Consider the following 20,783-nt stretch of genomic DNA (forward strand, 5'->3'; position numbering starts at 1 on the left):
ACATTGTTGGTTCATTGTCTTCCTTTTGCCACATCCATGACTCTGATTGTTGCTGGTAGGTTTGCTCTTCTTCGTCAGTATCATCTTCAATCACCATCCGCTTAAACCATTTTTGTACAGGTCACTACCACTGTCACTGCCGCTGTCAAAATATCCTGCAAAATCATTGTTGGCTATGCCACCAGATGTCTCCTTTTCTTCGCGAACATGTTTTTTTACACTTCGGGAACATTGTGAAAGTATTTTTGTAATATCGGCAGGTCCGAAAGCGGGAAAAAACACTTCGTGTATGCTGCGTGTACTCGATCAGCTCTGCAACGTTTCAGAGACGTTCTGTTTACATATGGCGCAGCTGACCGATGACGTCTCTCACACGACATGTGCTTGTTCGGTGCAGTAAACGTAGCACGTCTCTGATATGTCTAGGTGATGTTTGGCCAGGTCAGCACGCTACGTCTCTCACACAACAATGTAAGTTAAGGCGTTAAAAGCGAAAATACAAACATCAAACAAGAGGAGTAAATATATGGAAAATCATGTAAAACATTCACAGCACAAAGAAGTTCATGAGTGGTGTAATTAATTTAACAAATAACACTGTATAGTTAATTAAAACATGAAGCTGCAGCAAGAAAACAAAAAAGACTATATCACTGCTGTGCTTTACAAGTTTCTGTATCACAATTATGTTTTTAGGTCATAATGAGGAACAGCTTTCATTGTTTTCTTATTTTAACCCCATCTTAACTACATGCCCCAATGATTATTTACTTGCAGCAAGATTTTCTCCCTAGTTAGAATTAGAAATTTACTATATACCTATCATGAAAGCTTATAATACATGGATTCTTGCTATTTATGTATTACGAAATAGTAACTGAAAAATGTGGAAACTGGCAGGAGATGATGTACAGACTTTTACACAATTTTGTGATAGACAATACTGCCATTTGTGATAAATTAAATGCACTTAAATCATAAGCACTTACAACCACAAATACATACAGGGACAACAAAACACGAGGAATAACCAGTACTCCTAAAGCAAGTTAGTAGCACTGCAGCATGGTACTAGCAGACAAACTGCACAGTGTAGCCTGGCACACAAGATGAGAAAAGTCTGGGGAGGCAGACATGGTCAACAGTCATCAACCAATCGACGAGTGTTTGTTGCTACTGACTGCATTGAAGACTGCTTGAGAGTAGGCCATGTATTAGCAGAGCCCAATAGAGTACCACTTTCAATACATTTCATAAAATGGCTTGGTGTTTCAGTTCTCACAGGTCCACTTGCTACGTCTTCTGTGCCGGCCCATGCCATGCTGTTTGCTACCACCACGCAACAGCACAACTCTGTTGCTGCTGGTGTACTGATTGTACGTCATGTCTATATTAACATATTTATGTCATTAAACAAAATATTGAACTAGACTTTTTCTGATAGCTCTTTCAAATGGGCACAGAACAACCACTTTATAAAAAACATTCTGTTTGTGATGAGAGAGAAGTCCAACGTCCTCCGCTGGCAATGGCGCTGGATGGAAGCTGGATTAAGTCTTATTTGTTTGGGCCGATTCAATCTACAAATTGTCTTAATTCTTGCTCAGCTGCGGACATCAGTAAGATTGACAACATCGGTTCCACAGCTCTACAACATGGATCGGTAATTATATACTTTACTGCTGGCTGATGTGGAACTAATGTTATTGATGTAGAAAGTCATCAGAAATCATTCACTAGAACTGTAGTATCATGGACAACAATTTTTTTCTTTCAGCTAATAAAGTGAACTGAATCAGTTTGTCCTAGCCTCAGGGTCTTTCGACAAATCTGAATATGCTTTGCTTGTTACCTCAACTGCAGTAAAAATAATCTTGAACATTAATTTCACAAATTCATTTCAGAACTTTTATTACGATTTTTCTAATCAAAGACGACACTAGAGAATTGAAATCTTAAAGAAATTAATATGTGTTACAAATAATAATGAAAAGAAAATAACACAGTAAAAATGAATCAAAACCAAACTGGGTACAGAGCTTAAGCCAGTGGTGCTAGTTAACATTATAAATTTCTTGATCATTGTTTTTCATGTGTGTGTTCAATGAAGCTGAGTTTTATAGACCATTAGAAAACTAACCTTGTGTTGACTTGTAATTTAGATCACCAAGCAATGAATCGCTTGCAGTTTACTTAGATATTCTTGGGCTTGTACCTTGTTATTAATCATTAGCTTCATTTCAAGGAAACACTAAGAAATAACATGATTCTGTGAAATAACTGTTGTGATACAGATTATGAAGGTGTGGAAATGTATTACATGTATTTTTAAATCTATTTCATAAAACACTTTTCTTATACGTGAATTTTTCATATTTTCACAATAAGTTGGTGGATTACGTGATTTCCATTGACACTTGTTTGTTGAATCACAAGTCTTTCAACAGAGAAAAAAAGGTAGAACCCAGTGTTAAAATGTAGGGTCATTTGTTATAAATCTGTAAACATGTAAAATGTTAGCAATTAATACTGTAATAATGTCCAGTTTCTACAGACTAGTCAGTAAGAACAAGCCTTATTGTGGCTGTGTTAAATTAAGAAACACTATTGGTACTGAGTATTACTGAAGAAGGTGTCCAGGAGAAATAACTAAACAACTTCTTAGGAAAAACAGAAGAATCTACTCCCATTCACCATTTCAGTTTAAGGATGCTTGTCATTCTTGACTACAATTTCATGATTTAATACATAAATACACTTCTTTAGCTCACACATAAACAGTAAGTGGGCTAATTGAAAATATAAAGGATCTTAGTCTAAAGTATTTGAAGGTGATAACGTGAAAGTGATCCCTTCGAATTCAATCTCAAAAGATGATAATAATAAGAACTCAAATGTAAATGAACAAATATCAATTCTCAAACTATTCCTCTCTAATGGCTCTGTCAACAGGAACTATTGTATATTATTTAATAAATCTAACAGCTGGATGTTGCCTTAAACAATAGTTGATTAGTTACATTCATAAGCGATGAACCATGTTCATGATGCCTTACTATGATGGGGCACATGTAAATTGATTTACAAAAGTACCATAATACATGTGCAACTAACCTAGTCTTTGTCAGATAAGAGTTGTGGTCCAAGAGTATTAAAATGCAGAGAAAATTAAGAGGAGCAATTCAAAATTGTTCTCTCTTTCTGACTGTATTTACAGCTGAAGCAACTCAATAAAGCGGTACACCTGGAAAAATGAGGGCTAACTTTTATTACTGTACATAAAATTTCTATTTGAGGAGAGATAATTACTGAAAATTTTACTTCATACTGTTAGCCCTTGAGTGGGATACTGTCTTTCATAACATGAGTGGGCATGTGGTGTACTTAGTACACATGTAAAGAATAGCTGTCTTTATGTTACCACAGTTTAATCTCAGTTGAATTAACCAATGATAAAATAAACTTACATAATATGAGCTCGAGCACTGTTTAATTAAACAATAATGAAATAAATTTTCATTACATTACTCAGTTGTCATGGACAGGAGACAGCCCACAGTAACGATTCACTGGAAGCATTAAATAGCACAGTTGCATCAGATCCCATTCAACTGCTTATTCAATTACTGATTATCTCAGAAGAAACTGCCTCATTGTGGGATTGTGGCACTAGCTCATAATATGGGCCATTTTTTCTCACCTAGCTCCCTGTTAATTTTATATTACCACTGGTTACTTGGACGTATGGCAATACAATTTATCACTACATTAGCTAAAGTAATAGTGAAGGAATGGGTATGGGCTTACAATTGTGAAACAACAATGGAATGGTGCAAAACAATTTTATTTGTGGCTGGCACACTTTATACCCAGACACACCTGTTCAAGGCTTAACGATGCCATTTAGCACATAAATCTGTGTGCATTGGCTGTTCATTACATAATACTTATTTTAGTCTGGTTCAATGTTTACCACTAGAGCTTGCACAAAAAACGGTGTTCCAGTGCCGAAACAAATTTTCGCGCTGAATGCTGTGAGAGTCCACCCATTATTCTAAAGGGACAGTGACCTCAAATTGCTTGTCACCTGCCAACTTGTGCACTTTGAGCATTCTGTTTGTTTTCTCTACATTGCATAGCATGGCACCACAGGTGCAAGGTCATTTCTTCATAAAAAGGCACAAGTGACTGTATGGAATGTAATTACATTTATGCTGGAAGACACAAACAAAGCAGCAAAAAACTATTTAAATACCTGCTTGAGAGGATTTCAAGAAATATTAACCATTCCAGTCATTTCATAATGAGAATGGAGGGAGGGGGATATATAGTTACAAGTACTTCACTTCACTAGGCTGGACTACTTCTAAAATAGGCAGAAGAAGGAGAAGAAAATTTAAGCAGGAGACTGACAAAATAACTGTCAACTGAACCCTGTGCTTTATTTTATATTTTCAATATACAGTATAACCTCGTTAGCGTGAACTCACATAAGACGAACTCGCGATTAATGCGAAAAAAATGTTGGTCCCACCAGGAATACATTAGTTCTTATGGTATGTTTTATCGGTTAACACAAATTTCGGTTAAGGCGAATTACGAACTCTGTTTCAGTTCCTAGCGTAATTAAATTTCACTGTAACACAAACTTCCGACCATAGAGTATTCTAAAGCGTAATTTTTTTCCCGAAATGAATGTAGGAAATGTAGTTACAAAGCTAATTATATTTATTGTTGACTCGTTTTTAATGTTTTGTAGGCCGGTAGCCGTGATGATCACCTCAACAATCAGCGTACGCTGTACATTGTAAGACATTCAATAATGTGTGCAGCAGCATTTAGGAATGTACTCAGTGCTGGATTTGACAGGTGTTCTGTTAGTCGTAGCCGTATTGAGTTGGAATACTAAATAAAAACTACAGTTACAACCGGTAACGTAGCATGCTAATATGGCAAAAAGGAAACAGACAACTCTAAATGTACAGATAAAGTTTAAGATTCTAGATGAAGTGGACCATGGTACCAAGAAAACAGCAATTGCAGAGCAGTTTGGAATACCTAAATCTGCTTTATCTACGATTATTAAGAATTGAGAAAAAATTATTAATGCTGTGGCATCAGGTTCTGGAAACAAATCTAAACGACTTCGTACCGCCAAGTATGAAGACATCGAGATGTTACTGCTAGAATGGTTCAATCATATGCATGCATCTAACATACCTTTAACTGGCTCTGTGATTCACTCAAAAGCAAATGATATTGCTAAAGATATGGGCATCGAAGACTTCCGTTGTTCTGCTGGTTGGTTGTATCGGTTCCAAAAGAAACATTCAATTTCATCTGTACAAATTTGTGGTGAAGCAAATAAAGTTGATAAAGAAAGTGCAAACAGTTGGTTGCATGAATTCATCCGAGTGAGGGAAAAGTATGCCTTGTGTGATGTGTTTAACATGGATGAAAGTGGATTTTTCTACAATCTTTTTCCAAATCACACCCTGGGGATAAAAGGTGATAATTGTCATGGTGGAGCACGAAGCAAACAATGTGTGACTGTTGTACTGTGCTGTAATGCTGACGGCAGTGAGATGTTTTGTCCCTAGGTTATCAGTAAATCCGAGAAACCACATTGTTTTAAAAACATAGATATGGACACTTTACCTTGCATCTACTCTCACCACAAGAAAGCTTGGATCGATGGCACATCATTTCGCAAGTGGCTTCTACGTTTCAACAGTTGAATAGTTGCTCAAAATAGACATGTTGTTCTTACATTGGACAGATGTACTGCCCATAACGTTCATGATCTGAACTTATCCAACATAAAGGTTCAGTTTATTCCACCAAACGCCACAAGCCGCCTTCAGCCTTTCGACTAAGGCATACTCTCTCTCATAAAGAGAGCTTACCATAAGCGACTTGTAAGAGCTGCAATTCGTGCTGCTGAAAACAATAGTGCAACCCCAAATTGGAATCTGCTTGACGCAATAAAAGCCATCGCAGCAGTATCGCCACATCATATAGGGAATTGCTTTACCAGAGCTTGGAGACATAGCAACACTGAAAACGTCCACAAGTTAGAAGATGCCACTTCACCTGATGAATGGACAGTTCTGCAGGACGTTGCGAACCATGGGGTTAGTTTCAAAGAATTCATTAGTGTAGATGACAATGTTGCCATATGTGCTTCTGTGGAATTGGATGTGCCAAAAGCTGTGAACGAGGTGCAAGAAGGGCCATCAGAAGAAAGTGAAGAGAAAGAGAATACAGATACCATTCCACCTACCCGTCAGGAGATGTTTACAGCCTTGAACTGTTTAGAATGGTTCGCTTCAACATCTGACATCACTGCTGGATTTACAGACGCTATCATTACAATTGGTTGAGAAATTACAAAATATTATTGTTCCCATGAATGTCAGCGAACCATGACCGAATTTTTTCCAAGAAAGTAACGCACATAATTTGTGAATATTTGTAATTTTACAATCACTTTATAGTGTTATAAGTCTACAATAACGTGATTGATAGTGTAGTGTATTACACATTAGTGTACTGCTGTACATGTATACTTATTAAAATCTGTGTTTTCACTTAACATGAATTTTTTTAACACGAACCCCAGATTTTTCGGTCCCTTCGGATTCGTGTTAACGAAGTTTTACTGTAGTAGTAGGCAATGTTGTCTCTTGCACTATATTCTTATCCCTTCTTTGTTTTATGAGATTTCTTTTTGGCAATGCATGATTGAACTTGTTTTGTTTTGGTTGATCTTTTTTCAGTACTCTAGTGAGAAGCTATTTACTTTGAACATCTACATGGGTCAAATTATTGGTCTGATAAACATAACCGGTTACTACAACCACCTGCAGATTCGCTAGGTGTAGCTTGTAAGTAATACAAGATATGCATAGTATGCTTCATAGATACGCACAGGCTTCAGATATTAAACAGCACCACCCTTGATGTTCAATGGTCATTCACGCTGGAAACTCCATGACTACTGGTGTCACCTCCCCTACAGTGCCGTCTGCACAAGTACATTTTGTCTGCACTTTAGTTGTGACTTTTCTTTTCAATTTCCTAACATACATGAAAAATATAACTATCAGAACACCTGTCACATACTTCAATCAAGCCAAACATCTCAGAAGGAATATAAATATCTCTTTACCTCTCTCTCTTTTCATTGTTTATACTCACAGAAACGTTAAGACATCTGATAACTTACTTTGAGACTGGCGTCCTTGCATGCGTGGGTCACAAAATCAGATACAGACTTGTAAGCAGACTGACACACAACACAGCAGAAGAATGGTAAATCATCTGGAAAATCATCCTTAAGAGATATTGTATCTCCAGCGGTAGAAGCAGATTCAGTTGATGCCAAAGGCAGTTTATGAATCTGAAAAGTAGATGTAAAATAATGTTGAATATAGTGTATCACATGAAATGGAAAATTGCTGTAGATTAATTTGCAACAAATTTAGGTATAGGCCTAATCTGAAATAAAAAATAATTCAATTACTAAAACAATATCACCCAGAGTAAATGCCACAATTTTTCATCTAGTGACCATTTCAGAAGATAGACATGTAGTCTCTAGAACTAAATCCAGAACAGAATATGTTGCTTCAAACTTGGAGATAACATCAGCAATTCTTGCCAATTTTAAATAGCTGGCAATGAAGTCAATTTATGAAAAAGGTTGAGAGACACAATGTAAGGTAGTCTAGGTGCCTATCTGTATTACTGGAATTTCAGAAGTCACTAAAAGAATTAGGTATGAAAGGGCATGCAGCTTCTCTTGGGGTAAAATATGTTACATACAAAACAAACTTAGTAAAAAGTTAACTGAAACACCTGTTTATAAAGTCTTGAAACGGACCTTGATTATCACCATCAAGATACCTTAAAAAATGTAAAAAATGTTTCTACAGCACTTGTGCTCATCAACAATAATTGTATATTTGTGAAATTTGAAATTTTATATTATCTATCAAACAATACATAAAAAGAAAATGTAATTGCACTTGACACCAACCTCAGTATTAAATGAGATAGTGATATGATGACACTGATCTACAACAGTAGCCATTCCAAGTGGGACAGTGCTAAGAAACATCTGCTTCACAGTGAATGACAGTTATTTCTGTGTAAGTTACAGATAAAAACCTAGTACACTAAGCTCATACATAATGATTAAGGGAATATTAGACACAGCAAACATCTCATGTCTGGGAGGGAGGAAAAGAGGGAGGGACAGGTGGGATGGGGGGAGAACGGGATGAGTTAGGTGGAGGGAAAGGGGTTGGGGAGGGGGAGAGGGGGGGGAGAGAGGGGGGGGGAGGGGGGGGGAGAGTGTCTTCTTTCCTTCCTTTATGCAAAACAGTTTAGGTTAAAAGCACTGATATCAAGACTCAAAATGGGCTGCCTTCCAGAAAAAGCACTCTGTGGTTCTTGAAATTAGTCTATGCATGGGAGCTTAAACAGCTTAAGTAAGTGGGTAAAACTAAAATGAATAATGACAGTCATTATATCCCTGCCATTTACCTGCTGCTACTACAGCTACTGGTATAACATCCATGATGTGGGGATCCACAATCAATGTTTTGTATCCTGCAGTGGTAGACACACATGCAATAATTGCTGATTCCCAGGTTCTACATAAATAATACTTTGCTGATACAACAGGTGTAAGAGCAAGGTTCAAGATAATGCACACTCATGCTCATAAATTAAGGATAATTCCAGAATGTGGTGCCACACAACGTGGCACTACACAAAACTGGCACTAATAGCATAGGCACACAGGGAACACACTTGACACAGATCTGCAAGTCCACGGTATTGCTGATAAGTTGAGAAAACCGTCCCAAAACACATGCGCTACAAAACGCCAGTGTTTCCTGCGCATGTACCCTGACATCAATGATATTATCACCATGCACATGTACACAGGCCGCACAACGGGTTGGCATACTCTGGATCAAGTGGTCGAGCAGCTGCTGGGATATAGTCTCCCATTCTTGCACCAGTGCGTCAGAGCTCCTGAAGTGTCATAGGGGTTTGAAGACGTACAGCGATACATCGACCAAGAGCATTCCAGATGTGCTCGATGGAGTTTAGGTCTGGAGAACAGACAAAATCGCCTGGTATCTTCTGTTTCAAGGTACTCCTCCACGATGGCAGCTCGGTGAGGTCGTGCGTTATCATCCATCAGGAGGAAGGTGGGACCCACTGCAACCCTGAAAAGGTGAACATACTGGTGCAAAATGACATCCTGATACACCTGACCTGTTACAGTTTCTCTGTCAAAGACATGCAGGGGTGTATGTGCACCAATCATAATCCCACCCCACACCATCAAACCATGACCTCCATACAGGTCCCTTTCAAGGACATTAAGGGGTTGGTATCTGGTTCCTGGTTCACGCCAGATGAAAACCCAGCGAGAATCACTGTTCAGACTATACCTGGACTCATCCATGAACATACCCTGGGACCACTGTTCCAATGACCATGTACTGTGTTCTTGACACCAAGCTTTACGGGCTCTCCTGTGACCAGGGGTCAGTGGAATGCACCTTGCAGGTCTCTGGGCAAATAGACATTTCTGTTCAGTCATCTGTACATTGTGTGTCTGGAGACAACTGTTCCAGTGGCTGCGGTAAGGTCCCGAGTAAGGCTACCTGCAGTACTCCGTGGCCGTCTGCGGGATTCTGATGGTGAGATATCGGTCTTCTTGTGGTGTTGTACACTGTGGACATCCTGTACTGTAGTGCCTGGACATGTTTTCTGTCTGCTAGAATCATTATCATAATCCTGAGATCACATTTTGTAGCACAAGGAGGGCCCGTGCTATGACCTGCTGTGTTTGACCAGCCTCCAGTCGCCCTGGTATTCTACCCCTCATAACATCATCAATATGTGTTCTTTGAGCCATTTTAAACACACCGTCACCATTAGCACATCTGAAAATGTCTGCACACTTACTCGCTGCACCGTACTCTGACATGCACCAACACACCTCTGCATACGTGGACTGCTGCCAGTGCCACCGTGCGACGACCGCAGGTCAAATGCACTGCATGGTCATACCCCAAGGTGATTTAAACCCGCAAACTGCCCACCAGAGAGTTGTTTCACCATGTATCAGCATTATCCTTAATTTATGAGCATGAGTGTAGACTCTGATGCTGCAGTACCACAGGCACCTCGATGGCAACATCACAGCCAAAAACATAAGTATGCGTGTTGATAAGCCAACCTCCAGCAGGCACCACTAGAGGCAGTAGCCTCACCAGCAGCAGCATGTGCATCAAGGATGACGCCACTGCAATTGTGGGCACTATGCTGCATCCGCAAGTCACATGCTCACTGACCACTGCGCGAGTATCCTTCCACTAGATGAATATTTACAATGCTGTCTGGCTGCACCCAGTAGCCCATCTCTCTGAGATCACTGGCTCTATTTACCTGAGCATAGCCTCTGCACCTACAACACACCATGATACCGCTCCAGCTGCCACCATGGAAGATACTGAACAAGAGCAACAGAAGGTTGCCTGCCATCACCCTCAGAACCATCAAGTTCTTCGACATTGGCCTTCTCAGGACTCATGACTGATGATATTCTTCTGTGGAATGTAGTGTGTGAACCACTATTCTTCTGTGGAACTTAGATTTTGAACCAGTGCCTGGAAGTAACATCTCAAAAGATTCCGATTCTGTCACATTTATATCAGATCATGTGGATCCTTTAGTTGCGTCTATTAGAATCTCTTACGGTGTTGTGTCAACAAAGTATTATTCATGCACAACTTGGGAACCAGCAATTAATGCATGTGTGTCTACCACTGCAAGACACAAAAACAGTGATTCTGGAACTCCATGTTCTATAAACTTTGCTGCAACCACTGTATAGCATTCTACATGGGCATGATGACTAACAAACTACTGTATCTGTCTGAATGTATGGTTACTGCCAAACCACGGCCATTAGTCAGATGGACCACCGAACTGCTGGACATGTCATCAAACACAATGTGATTTAATTTAACAACTGCTTAACAATTTGTGCCATCTGTATTCTTCCCATCAACACCAGCTTTTCTGAATGGTGGAAGTGGGAACACTCTATACAATACACCCTTCCTTTCCATAACATCCCTGGCCTCAATCTTCACTAGCCCCTGTCCTGCACCTGCTGCTATCCCATCACCAGTATTACACATGCCTTCTATCCCACCAATGTAACTACACAGTCTTTCCCTCTTCTCTACTCCCCCCCACCCCCACCCCACCAACCGCCTCTTGAAGCTGCACCTAGCAGCTCTATCCTGTCCCTACCATGTCCCTGCACACCAACAAGTGGCACTAACATCTTTTTCAACCCTACCCTGCTACCTCCACTCCCCCAAGCCTCTTCCTTTACCCCACACCAGCTAGACTGCTACTCACGTCACATGCAGTCGCAGTTGGGCCTTAGTGGTTATGGTCAAAGGTCGTGTGTGTGTGTGTGTGTGTGTGTGTGTGTGTGTGTGTGTGTTTTGGGCGGTCAGCTTCTAAAGGCGGGTCCACACTGAGCGCGCCGCGCCGTGCTGCGCCGCGCTGCTGCACCCCGCGCACAGCTGTAGCAGAGAGGAGAGCGCCGTGCGCGCCCCGCCGCTCCGAGGCGTGCACTGTGTTCCAGTTGGAGCGCGCGCACGGTCTGAAGATGGAGCGAGCCGAAGCCCCGTCTAAATTGAGCGCGCGCAAACGTGCCACTTCCTTTGATGTACCGACAACAGCCGAAAACTGCGCGCCGTGGCACGACGTGGCGCAGCACAGCGCGGTTCGCCGTCCACACTGAGTGCGCAGAGCCACGCGCAGCCGTTTTGCGCAGCGCGTCGCGCTCAGTGTGGACCCGCCTTAAAGGAGGACAGCAATATTAATACCATTCTTTTTCGTTGTGCCTGTCTCCAACTCAATGCCTTCTCTATGTGGAGTAGCAATCTATCTGTTCCATATTTTGCAGTATGTCTTGTAATGAGTTATAGCATCAATATAAGAGCTGGTTCTGACTAGCACATGCAGTGTTTTTGGTCTTACAAGACACCTTTATTCCACGAATAATCATTGGCTTCTCTGTAGACTTTGGTCTTGCATTTTTCATTCATGCCAAGAGCACTGTATATCTCACTCTAGTTCATATCTATAAGGAAGTTCCCAAAATAATCCAGTTTTGGTTTACTGACTACCCTCTTGAACTCAAATTTAGCCCACGCTGTCTAGCGCCCGAAAACCTCAAACCACACACACACACAAATTTAGTAGATTTCATATCCTGTTCATTGTTAACAAAATAAACTACATGTCATGGTTTTAGTGGCTGTTGACTATTTGCTTTCTAATATAATTTTGTTCATTAGAGCTTCCTGTAGAGATACTATCAATGGTATTTTGTAAGCAATTACCTACGCTAGTTAGAAAGTTTACGGGAGGAATTAAGCTGAATAACGCAGATTGTAATAAAGTCTTACTGAAGTGTTTTAAAGAGAACCTACATTAAAATAACTGTAAGTCACTATTTCTTTGTATTTCACTGTTAAATAGGCCAACAGAGCTACACAGCTATTGATGAATGGGTTAAAATAATCTGAAGGTACTCAGTACATACTTATAAAGAATTTACTATGAAATTCTACTTGTGTCACACGTGCTTTCTGTAAGTAAAATTTATAAATATGTCTGTTTTTAAATTTATGATATTTCCTAATAAGTGTGGCATCACCTCCTCTCTCCATTTCCGCTCTAAACACTAATGTAAATTCTGTAAAATTAACACATCTATAGCAGTAATTTACTTAAAACATCTGTACCAATGGTCTCATGATGTTCAGAGAGGTAGATTATGAAAACTGTATTTCGTGATCCTAATTCATTAACGAAGTTAAGTAGTTCATTAATTGTACTTCTCAGTCTTCAAATATTTTAATGAGATAAAGATAGTAGGCATTTCACATTGGCTGAGACAAAACTGAATGGAAAAATTTTTAACCAACATTTCTTTATGCTGATGCAATATGCCATAATTAAGTCATTTAATTTCTTTATCAAACTGAAGATCTGTTCCAATCCTAGTCCCCCTTAAAATTTTATTTCTTTCCCTTCCTATTCCAAAAAGGTGCAGCTCTGACAACTGTAACCACAACATGAGATGAGTTAATAATTTCAGGCACTAAGCATGTACCTGTTTTTTTTACTTGGGCTAGTATCTTACAGTAGTGTTTATAATTCCTTTACTGTGCAGGTTTAGAATGCATTGATGCTATTTGTGTTGTCTCTTTGTCTCAAAAGATACACTTATGCCTTTACGTTTTTAACACACTTTGTAGGTTGGAGTCTGTAATATTTTTGGAAACATGCTTTCCAAAATTGTTATTTCAGTTATGGACAAACTGTATTTTGAGTTAGCATCTTCTCCAAGACACACTGGCTTCCATTATTAGTTTCTTGAAAGAATGACATGAATGCCTGAATAGCTTCATTATTCATTATTGTTGTAGTTTTTCACCGTGGCCCATCTTGGTCAGACTAGGCATTACGAGGGCTGATCAACAAAAACTGAGACTGATTTTTTTTCCATGATTGGTTATTACTCTATTTCAATGTTTACATCATTTTTCAACATACTCCCCTCCTACTTGAATGCAATTTTTATGGTGTTGTCGTAACCCGATGGGATTGCAACATACTTATGTGAATCAATTAGGCAAATAGGAAGTGATGGGAGATTTTTCAGGTCTATAGACTCTCTGACAAATGAGTGGCTTCGTGCAAAGGAATAAGTTGGTGAAAGAGTCTAGCTAAGATTAATTGGAGACAGTACAGAAACACTTGTGTAGCAGGTTAGGAAGGTAGAAATGAAGAAACGAGCTTCTGAGTTGGTACCTTGGTCTGATTGTATTACTTCTTCCTGAGTTTACATGAACATGCTGAAGAACATGGACACTGGGTCATAATTTCTAAGAGTGAAGAACATAGATTAGACTTACTGGATACTCAAATTACTGGAACAAATAGCCTGCCTGGCCTATCACTTTGACTTGAACCATGGAAAGTGGCCAGTTTCCTATTGATCAAATCGAAACCTCACCCCGGTTCCATTACATGTCACACTGTAAGTGACAGTCAGTCATAGGTACAAGTAAGCCATGACAGACCAACTACCCACAGTCCAGAGGTACATACAGACAAGAATGCAAGTGCTTCTTAGTGTATAAGCTTAACTGAAGAGATTCTTTCACTCACATAACTTTCTGCTGCCAGCTGACAGACACCTGAGGCTCATCTGCTGGTAGGAACTATCAAACTGTTGAATTCTGCCCTGCTCGTCAACTGGTGGCCTCTTTATACTGTACTGAGGATGTTAGCCTAGATTCATGTGACTGTGTCACATTTTTTTACCTATAATTTGCAATCAGCCAACTTGATATCGGCAGTTTCCTAATGCACCCAACCTCATATTGGTCTGGTGAAAGCGTCAAGCACCGGACGTCTTCACCTAGGTTTGCAGGCTCTACTTGTTAAAATTCTTACTAAGATGACTTTCTCTCTGTTGCCAATCTCTTCACGATTCAGTCATTACAGCATGTCTGCCAGTCCTCAAACACAAAGTGCACGCCATTTTTTGTCAGGTCCTTGAGAATTACCTCACTTTTCTTGAGCACTGCTTCAGAAATCTCAAACCTAATACCTCAAAGCTTTGCCTTTAGTGATCAAATAAATATCACAGAATGCAAAGATCGCTGCCATACGGTACAAAGGTGATACTGAAATGAGCCAGAAACTGCATAACTTGGTACATGATAGGGTGCTGCTCACTGTCATGATGCAGTCACCACTCTGTCCAAGAATATTCTGGTTGTTTCCTTGGAATTTGCTTCCTCAGTTTAGCCAATACTGATATGTAGTATGTTGCTGCAACAGTAGTGTGAGTGGAAACTGCATGCTGGTAAATCATTTCATGACAGTAAAAAAATGTTATCACTACCACTTTCCCTGCAGATGGAATAACTTTAGGCTTTTTTGGTGTTTCCACACTGTGCTGGCTCATTTTCCTTCAGGATCATAATGATGCAGCCATGACTCATCATCGTGATAATCAATGCCAGAAACACATCCTCTCCATCATCAAGGAGCTGAGCACCTCATGCCTTGTCTCCATATGCACAGCGTTTTGTTCATGGGTCAACAGATGTGGCACCCAATGGGCAAAATCACGGGTACATGGAGATGATAATTCATAATCGCAAAAGCACTGCTATATGAAATTCTCAGCACTTCACTGAGGTTAGATAAAATTATCTGCTGATCCCAACATACAATCACAGCAGTTGTGCTGATGCTGACTTCAGTCATAGTAGAAGTGGGTTGGGTTGTTTTGGGGAAGGAGACCAGACAGCGAGGTCATCTGTCTCATCGGATTAGGGAAGGAAGGGGAAGGAAGCCGGCCGTGCCCTTTGAAAGGAACCATCCCGGCATTTGCCTGGAACGATTTAGGGAAATCACGGAAAACCTAAATCAGGATGGCCGGACGCGGGATTGAACCGTCGTCCTCCCGAATGCGAGTCCAGTGTTTAACCACTGCGCCACCTCGCTCGGTATAGCAGAAGTCAAAACACTAGGCCCATCTTGCTTAACACAGACAAGTCGGCCTTCTTTGAAGCCCTTGAACCACCAGAACACTGTTGCATGAGGTAGTGCATCTTCACCATATGCATACTGCAGCTTTTCCTATGTTACAATGGCTGTATGATTTAAATGAACACAGAATCTTATTGTGCTGTACTGCTCCTCTCGCATCACCTCCTTTGTTCATTATGTGAAACGCAAGAGTGTCTACAAAATAGACCATTACTACCAACCTACTGATACGGGAGTTCCGCCGCCTACAACATTACACATAAAAACCCACTCTTTTCAAACTGAGCCAGTCCGGGATCAATTGTCAAAGATCTCAGGCTGAACTCAAGGCCGCACTACCCTTATTGCCTTGCTAGGAGGCAACAGAGTTATGACACTCCGAAATAAAGGAACACACATTGCCAGGCTAAGGGGTCTGTTGGTCCTGTCTGCCAGGAGTGTTCTATATGATGCTGGACGAGTAGTGTCTGCATCACCAAGTCTGTTGTTTTAAGTTGAGGGAAGAGCCTGTGGGAGTTGTATGGTGGCACTCTGGCAGTTGGATGTGTGGTATTGTTCCCTGGCCATGGTAGAGCACCTTGCAGTAGAGTATAGCATACAGATGGTAGCCACAGCAGATAGCTGCTAGATACGGCAATCAGAAACACCACATGGAGTTGTCAACTGTTCCGTATGTTAGTCACCTAGTGTGGATGTTTCCCAAGATATGTTTGCTGATGGAGAATAAAGCAACACTGCAGTCCCTGGTGAGCACTATGTTTGCATGCAAATAGTTTTTCATTGGCATTAGGACAAGAGAGGGTCATTTGTACTCTGAACGTTCGGGTGTGTGTCTGGACTTTGAAGTTCCTGAATTTGACTGGCCCTAAGGCTTTCGTTGGTTTAAGAATTTATTGTTTTAAGAATAGAGGTTAAACCGTTTAAAATTCATTATGTGTTTGTTGACACAATTCCTTTTAAATGTTCTCATTGTGTTGGCCCACTTATTTTAGTGCCATTAAACTTTCTGTAGTTAATTTTGAACTTAAATAGTGATGATGCTTGAGGCAAATTATGAAAGACTGCAGCTAGCTTGTAATGCCTTGTGGTTTTCTAAAAACTGATTAGGCTGATCCGAAATTTAGTTTATATATGTTACAAGCATTAACATTCTATCTCAAGGTAAAGCGTATTTTCTTTTAAAAATTTGGTTTCACATTACTAGGCATAAACTTTTTAATGAATATTAAGTTTTATTACTGGTTTTTAAACTTTTCTAATATAATTTGATTTTCACTGTGAGACTGACTAAATGACTGTCAAGCAGGTTTCCTTTTAATTATGTTGAATGATTATTGCCACTCTATGTTTCGCAATTTTATAATATATGTGTTTATTTTACATTTTGCCTGTACCTGACATGTGTTAATGTGTTTTTTGAAAGCAGTGGTCAGCATGACCATAGGGGCTGTTTGTTTGGAGACTAGGCCGTTTGTCCCATGCTAAAGTCACTGTTATTTGAAAATTTTTGTAAACTATTCAGACAGTTATTTATTGGTAATTTATTGCTGAATAAATGTATATAATTTGGGTGTGTTTCTCTGGGTTTGTGTCCACAGTTCTTGCATGATATAACTGAGCATGCTTGCTTTTCTTTGTCCAATAGTACAGGAAACTATCATGGAAGCTATTGGAAGAAAATCAGTCTCAGTCCTTGTAGATCAGCCCTTGTATTACTTTTTCCAACCGAGGTATAGTTGACTTTACTCTAACAAAAATGTTGTTAGTTAGGATGATGGTTGAAGTTGTGCCTCTGGCGAGGATACAATGGGGACATGATTTAAGTACGCTTCAGATGTTTACATTGTTTCATGGAGATAATTTACAAAGAATTCTACATTAAAATCTCCTGTTGCTATCAAGTCACTATTTTTTAAGCATCTGAAGTGTATTGGCTCGTTTGCTATTTTTTGGACATATTACATTACATATATGATCTAATATTAACGTGAATGTCGAAAAAATGTCTCTAAGACTGTAAAGTTATTAGGGGCAATTAAAGTTATTATTATTATTATTTCACCAAAGCAACATGATCTTGTTTCACTGATAATGACACCACAACCACCCAAGTACTTGTAGCAGTCAGAATGAACAGCCACACACAAAACTACATGTACTAGCAACATATACTAGCCTGCAGTTGAAAATTCTGTGCAATGCAACAGGAGTGATCTGAATATCATTTTCACCACTTAGAGCCATTTGTCTGACATTTTAACACAAATGTTGCAAATGCATACACCGAAAGCATGGCTACCAACTATCACAGATTTTAATTGTTATAGATTTAAGGAGTTATGTGAAGTTACTAAAAAATTGGGGAAATACACATTTTACAATTTGATCTTATAAAAAAGTTGGAAAATGTACATTCTACATTAAAATCTCCTGTTGCTATCAAGTCACTATTTTTTAAGCATCTGAAGTGTATTGGCTTGTTTGCTATTTTTCGGACATATTACATTACATATATGATCTAATATTAACATGAATGTCGAAAAAATGTCTCTAAGACTGTAAAGTTATTAGGGGCGATTAAAGTTATTATTATTATTATTATTTCACCAAAGCAACATGATCTTGTTTCACTGATAATGACACCACAACCACCCAAGTACTTGTAGCAGTCAGAATGAACAGCCACACACAAAACTACATGTACTAGCAACATATACTAGCCTGCAGTTGAAAATTCTGTGCAGTGCAACAGGAGTGATCTGAATATCATTTTCACCACTTAGAGCCATTTGTCTGACATTTTAACACAAATGTTGCAAATGCATACACTGAAAGCATGGCTACCAACTATTACAGATTTTAATTGTTACAGATTTAAGGAGTTATGTGAAGTTACTAAAAAATTGGGGAAATACACATTTTACAATTTGATGTTATAAAAAAGTTGGAAAATGTACTGTTCACTTTTCGCTAATCATATGCCATTAAAATGTTTTATAAACTGTAATGATTTCCTTACTGAGTATATAGTACAACTGTCTACAAACGGTTTTGTCACCATGGTGTACTAAGAGAGATTATGCTGAGTGACAACAAAAATTTTTAATTCTCTGCGTGTCAGCTTAAAGGGCAGGAATAAACCTGGAATTGAAATTTCAAAAAAATAAATCTCACAAAGGTGATGATGTTACTGCCACTGGAGTACACACTAGAAGCTTCATTCATCATACCAAGTCCCAAAAATCTGTTGTTATAAAATGAGAATCCAGAGTCTGTATTATACAAGATAGGCAAATCCAGGAAGAAGAGGGGGCAGTGGATGAGGCAGGATTGTGAATATTTCTGTATAAAACACTAAAGACAGGCCTCTCATTTATGAATGTAACTTGATATTGTTTCATGTGTCTACTGATTTTGCAGTATTTGAAAATCACAGAATGTTTCTCAAACACCCTTGATGTTTACTAAACTAAAAAGTATTTTTCACTTAACTTCATTTTTTTCATTACAGTTGTTTTTATTTCTAGAAAATCTTTATGTAATGTAAGAAAATTTCTGAAATCTACAGCCTCTTTTCAAGGGTGGCAGCTATGTAAGAGTAACAATATCCTGGACAAAATCCTGGATTTTTCATTGTCTGAGGAACACATTTTGGGTCTTCTCATTCACTCTGGTTTGATTCAAATTTGTTTCTTATCCCTTTTCCTACTCTATACTCTAATACAGCATCTTCCCTCCCATCTGTGTGCTTTTATCAGTTTATGCTTATCTTCTCAATATCCTCCTCCCTTCTCTTTCCCCCTCTCTTTACATTTTCCTCCATTTTAGTATCATTAGTCTCTTGTGACTTTTTTTATGTTACAGAATTTCATTTTTAACAATTGAGTGCTTGCTGTTTTCTTCTTTAGACAGACACACGTGGGTTGTGAAAATTGTTTCTTGAAACCAGCACAGCAAAACTAATTTCATAAATGACTGTCTACACAGTGACATCAGCGTACATTCAGTTTTGACATTTTATGTAAACTGAAACACAATTTTTGTCTTTAAAATGAATGTGGTGGCAGTTATGTTGGTAATGCTGGAGTTCAGACTTGTCTGCTTGACATCAGTACAAAAGAAAAAGAGTAAATATAATTTGTGACTGTATCAAGAGAAGATGTTAGCACAGATAGTCAACAACAAATTTCTTTTAGATTATTTCTGAAGCTACTTCAAAACTTTAGAATGATGTCAGAAAGATTCATGGATCATAACAGAGTTCAAGATGCTACAAGGTGAAGTCTCACATACATATTGAATCAGGAACTTGTGTAGTAAGAATTGCTGAGATTAATAATTTCCAAAGAGTTACATACATGTGTTTTAAAATAACTCTCCACTATTCAAGCTACTTCTGCTCATAATTGCACTAGTACAGATGCTTAAGAATATTTTATAAGAGTATTGCTGTCATATTGTCTTGTATCATAATTAGCGAATAATCTGGTTGAGTCCATTCACATATGACTGTCGAGTTGGATTCACCATTGCCACTAATATGTGTTTTAAGTTTTTCTTTTCAGAAATTAAATCCTCATTTGTTGCATTTTCGAAACTTGTAGTTTGAGAAACAAAATCAGATTTAGAAATAATCGGGGAATATGCAGGGTTATTCTAAAGGATGGACACATTTTCAAAACTTCATATTTATTCAAGTACAAATCCAAAATGAACGAGCTTTATACCAATGAAGAGAGGAAGTTTCAACGTTTTTTTTATAATGTTTGATATCAATTTAATAATTTGTAAGTAATCTGAACGATCTGCGGAACCGTATCACTACTACCGTGCTCTCAGTAACAGCAGATACACTTTCAAGTGTGTGGGATGAATTTGGCTACCGCGTCGATGTTTGCCATGCAACCAATGGTGGCCACATTGAATATTTATAACATTTACCACATTTCTAATTATTAAATAATTATTAAAAACTAATTAATTATGAATTATTACAAATTATTAAATTTATTAAACTGATGTCAAACATCAGGGAAAAAGCTTTGAAACTTTCTTTTTTCATTGGTATAAAGCTTGTTCATTTTGAATTTGTACTT

The 20,783-nt window shown here is 38.8% G+C and overlaps 1 protein-coding gene across 1 annotated transcript in view; it reads right to left on the reverse strand.

Annotated features, from left to right (window-relative positions):
• Nucleotides 1-20,783, reverse strand: part of LOC124788670 (oocyte zinc finger protein XlCOF7.1-like) — an 88,006-nt gene that overhangs the window by 46,578 nt on the left and 20,645 nt on the right. Inside the window, exon 5 of the mRNA XM_047255952.1 lies at nt 7,229-7,402. Coding sequence (XP_047111908.1) covers nt 7,229-7,402 — 174 coding nt within the window. The remainder of the gene's footprint in view (nt 1-7,228; nt 7,403-20,783) is intronic.

This window comes from Schistocerca piceifrons, chromosome 3, assembly GCF_021461385.2.
Source record: "Schistocerca piceifrons isolate TAMUIC-IGC-003096 chromosome 3, iqSchPice1.1, whole genome shotgun sequence".
NCBI classification, from domain to species: Eukaryota; Metazoa; Arthropoda; class Insecta; order Orthoptera; family Acrididae; genus Schistocerca; species Schistocerca piceifrons.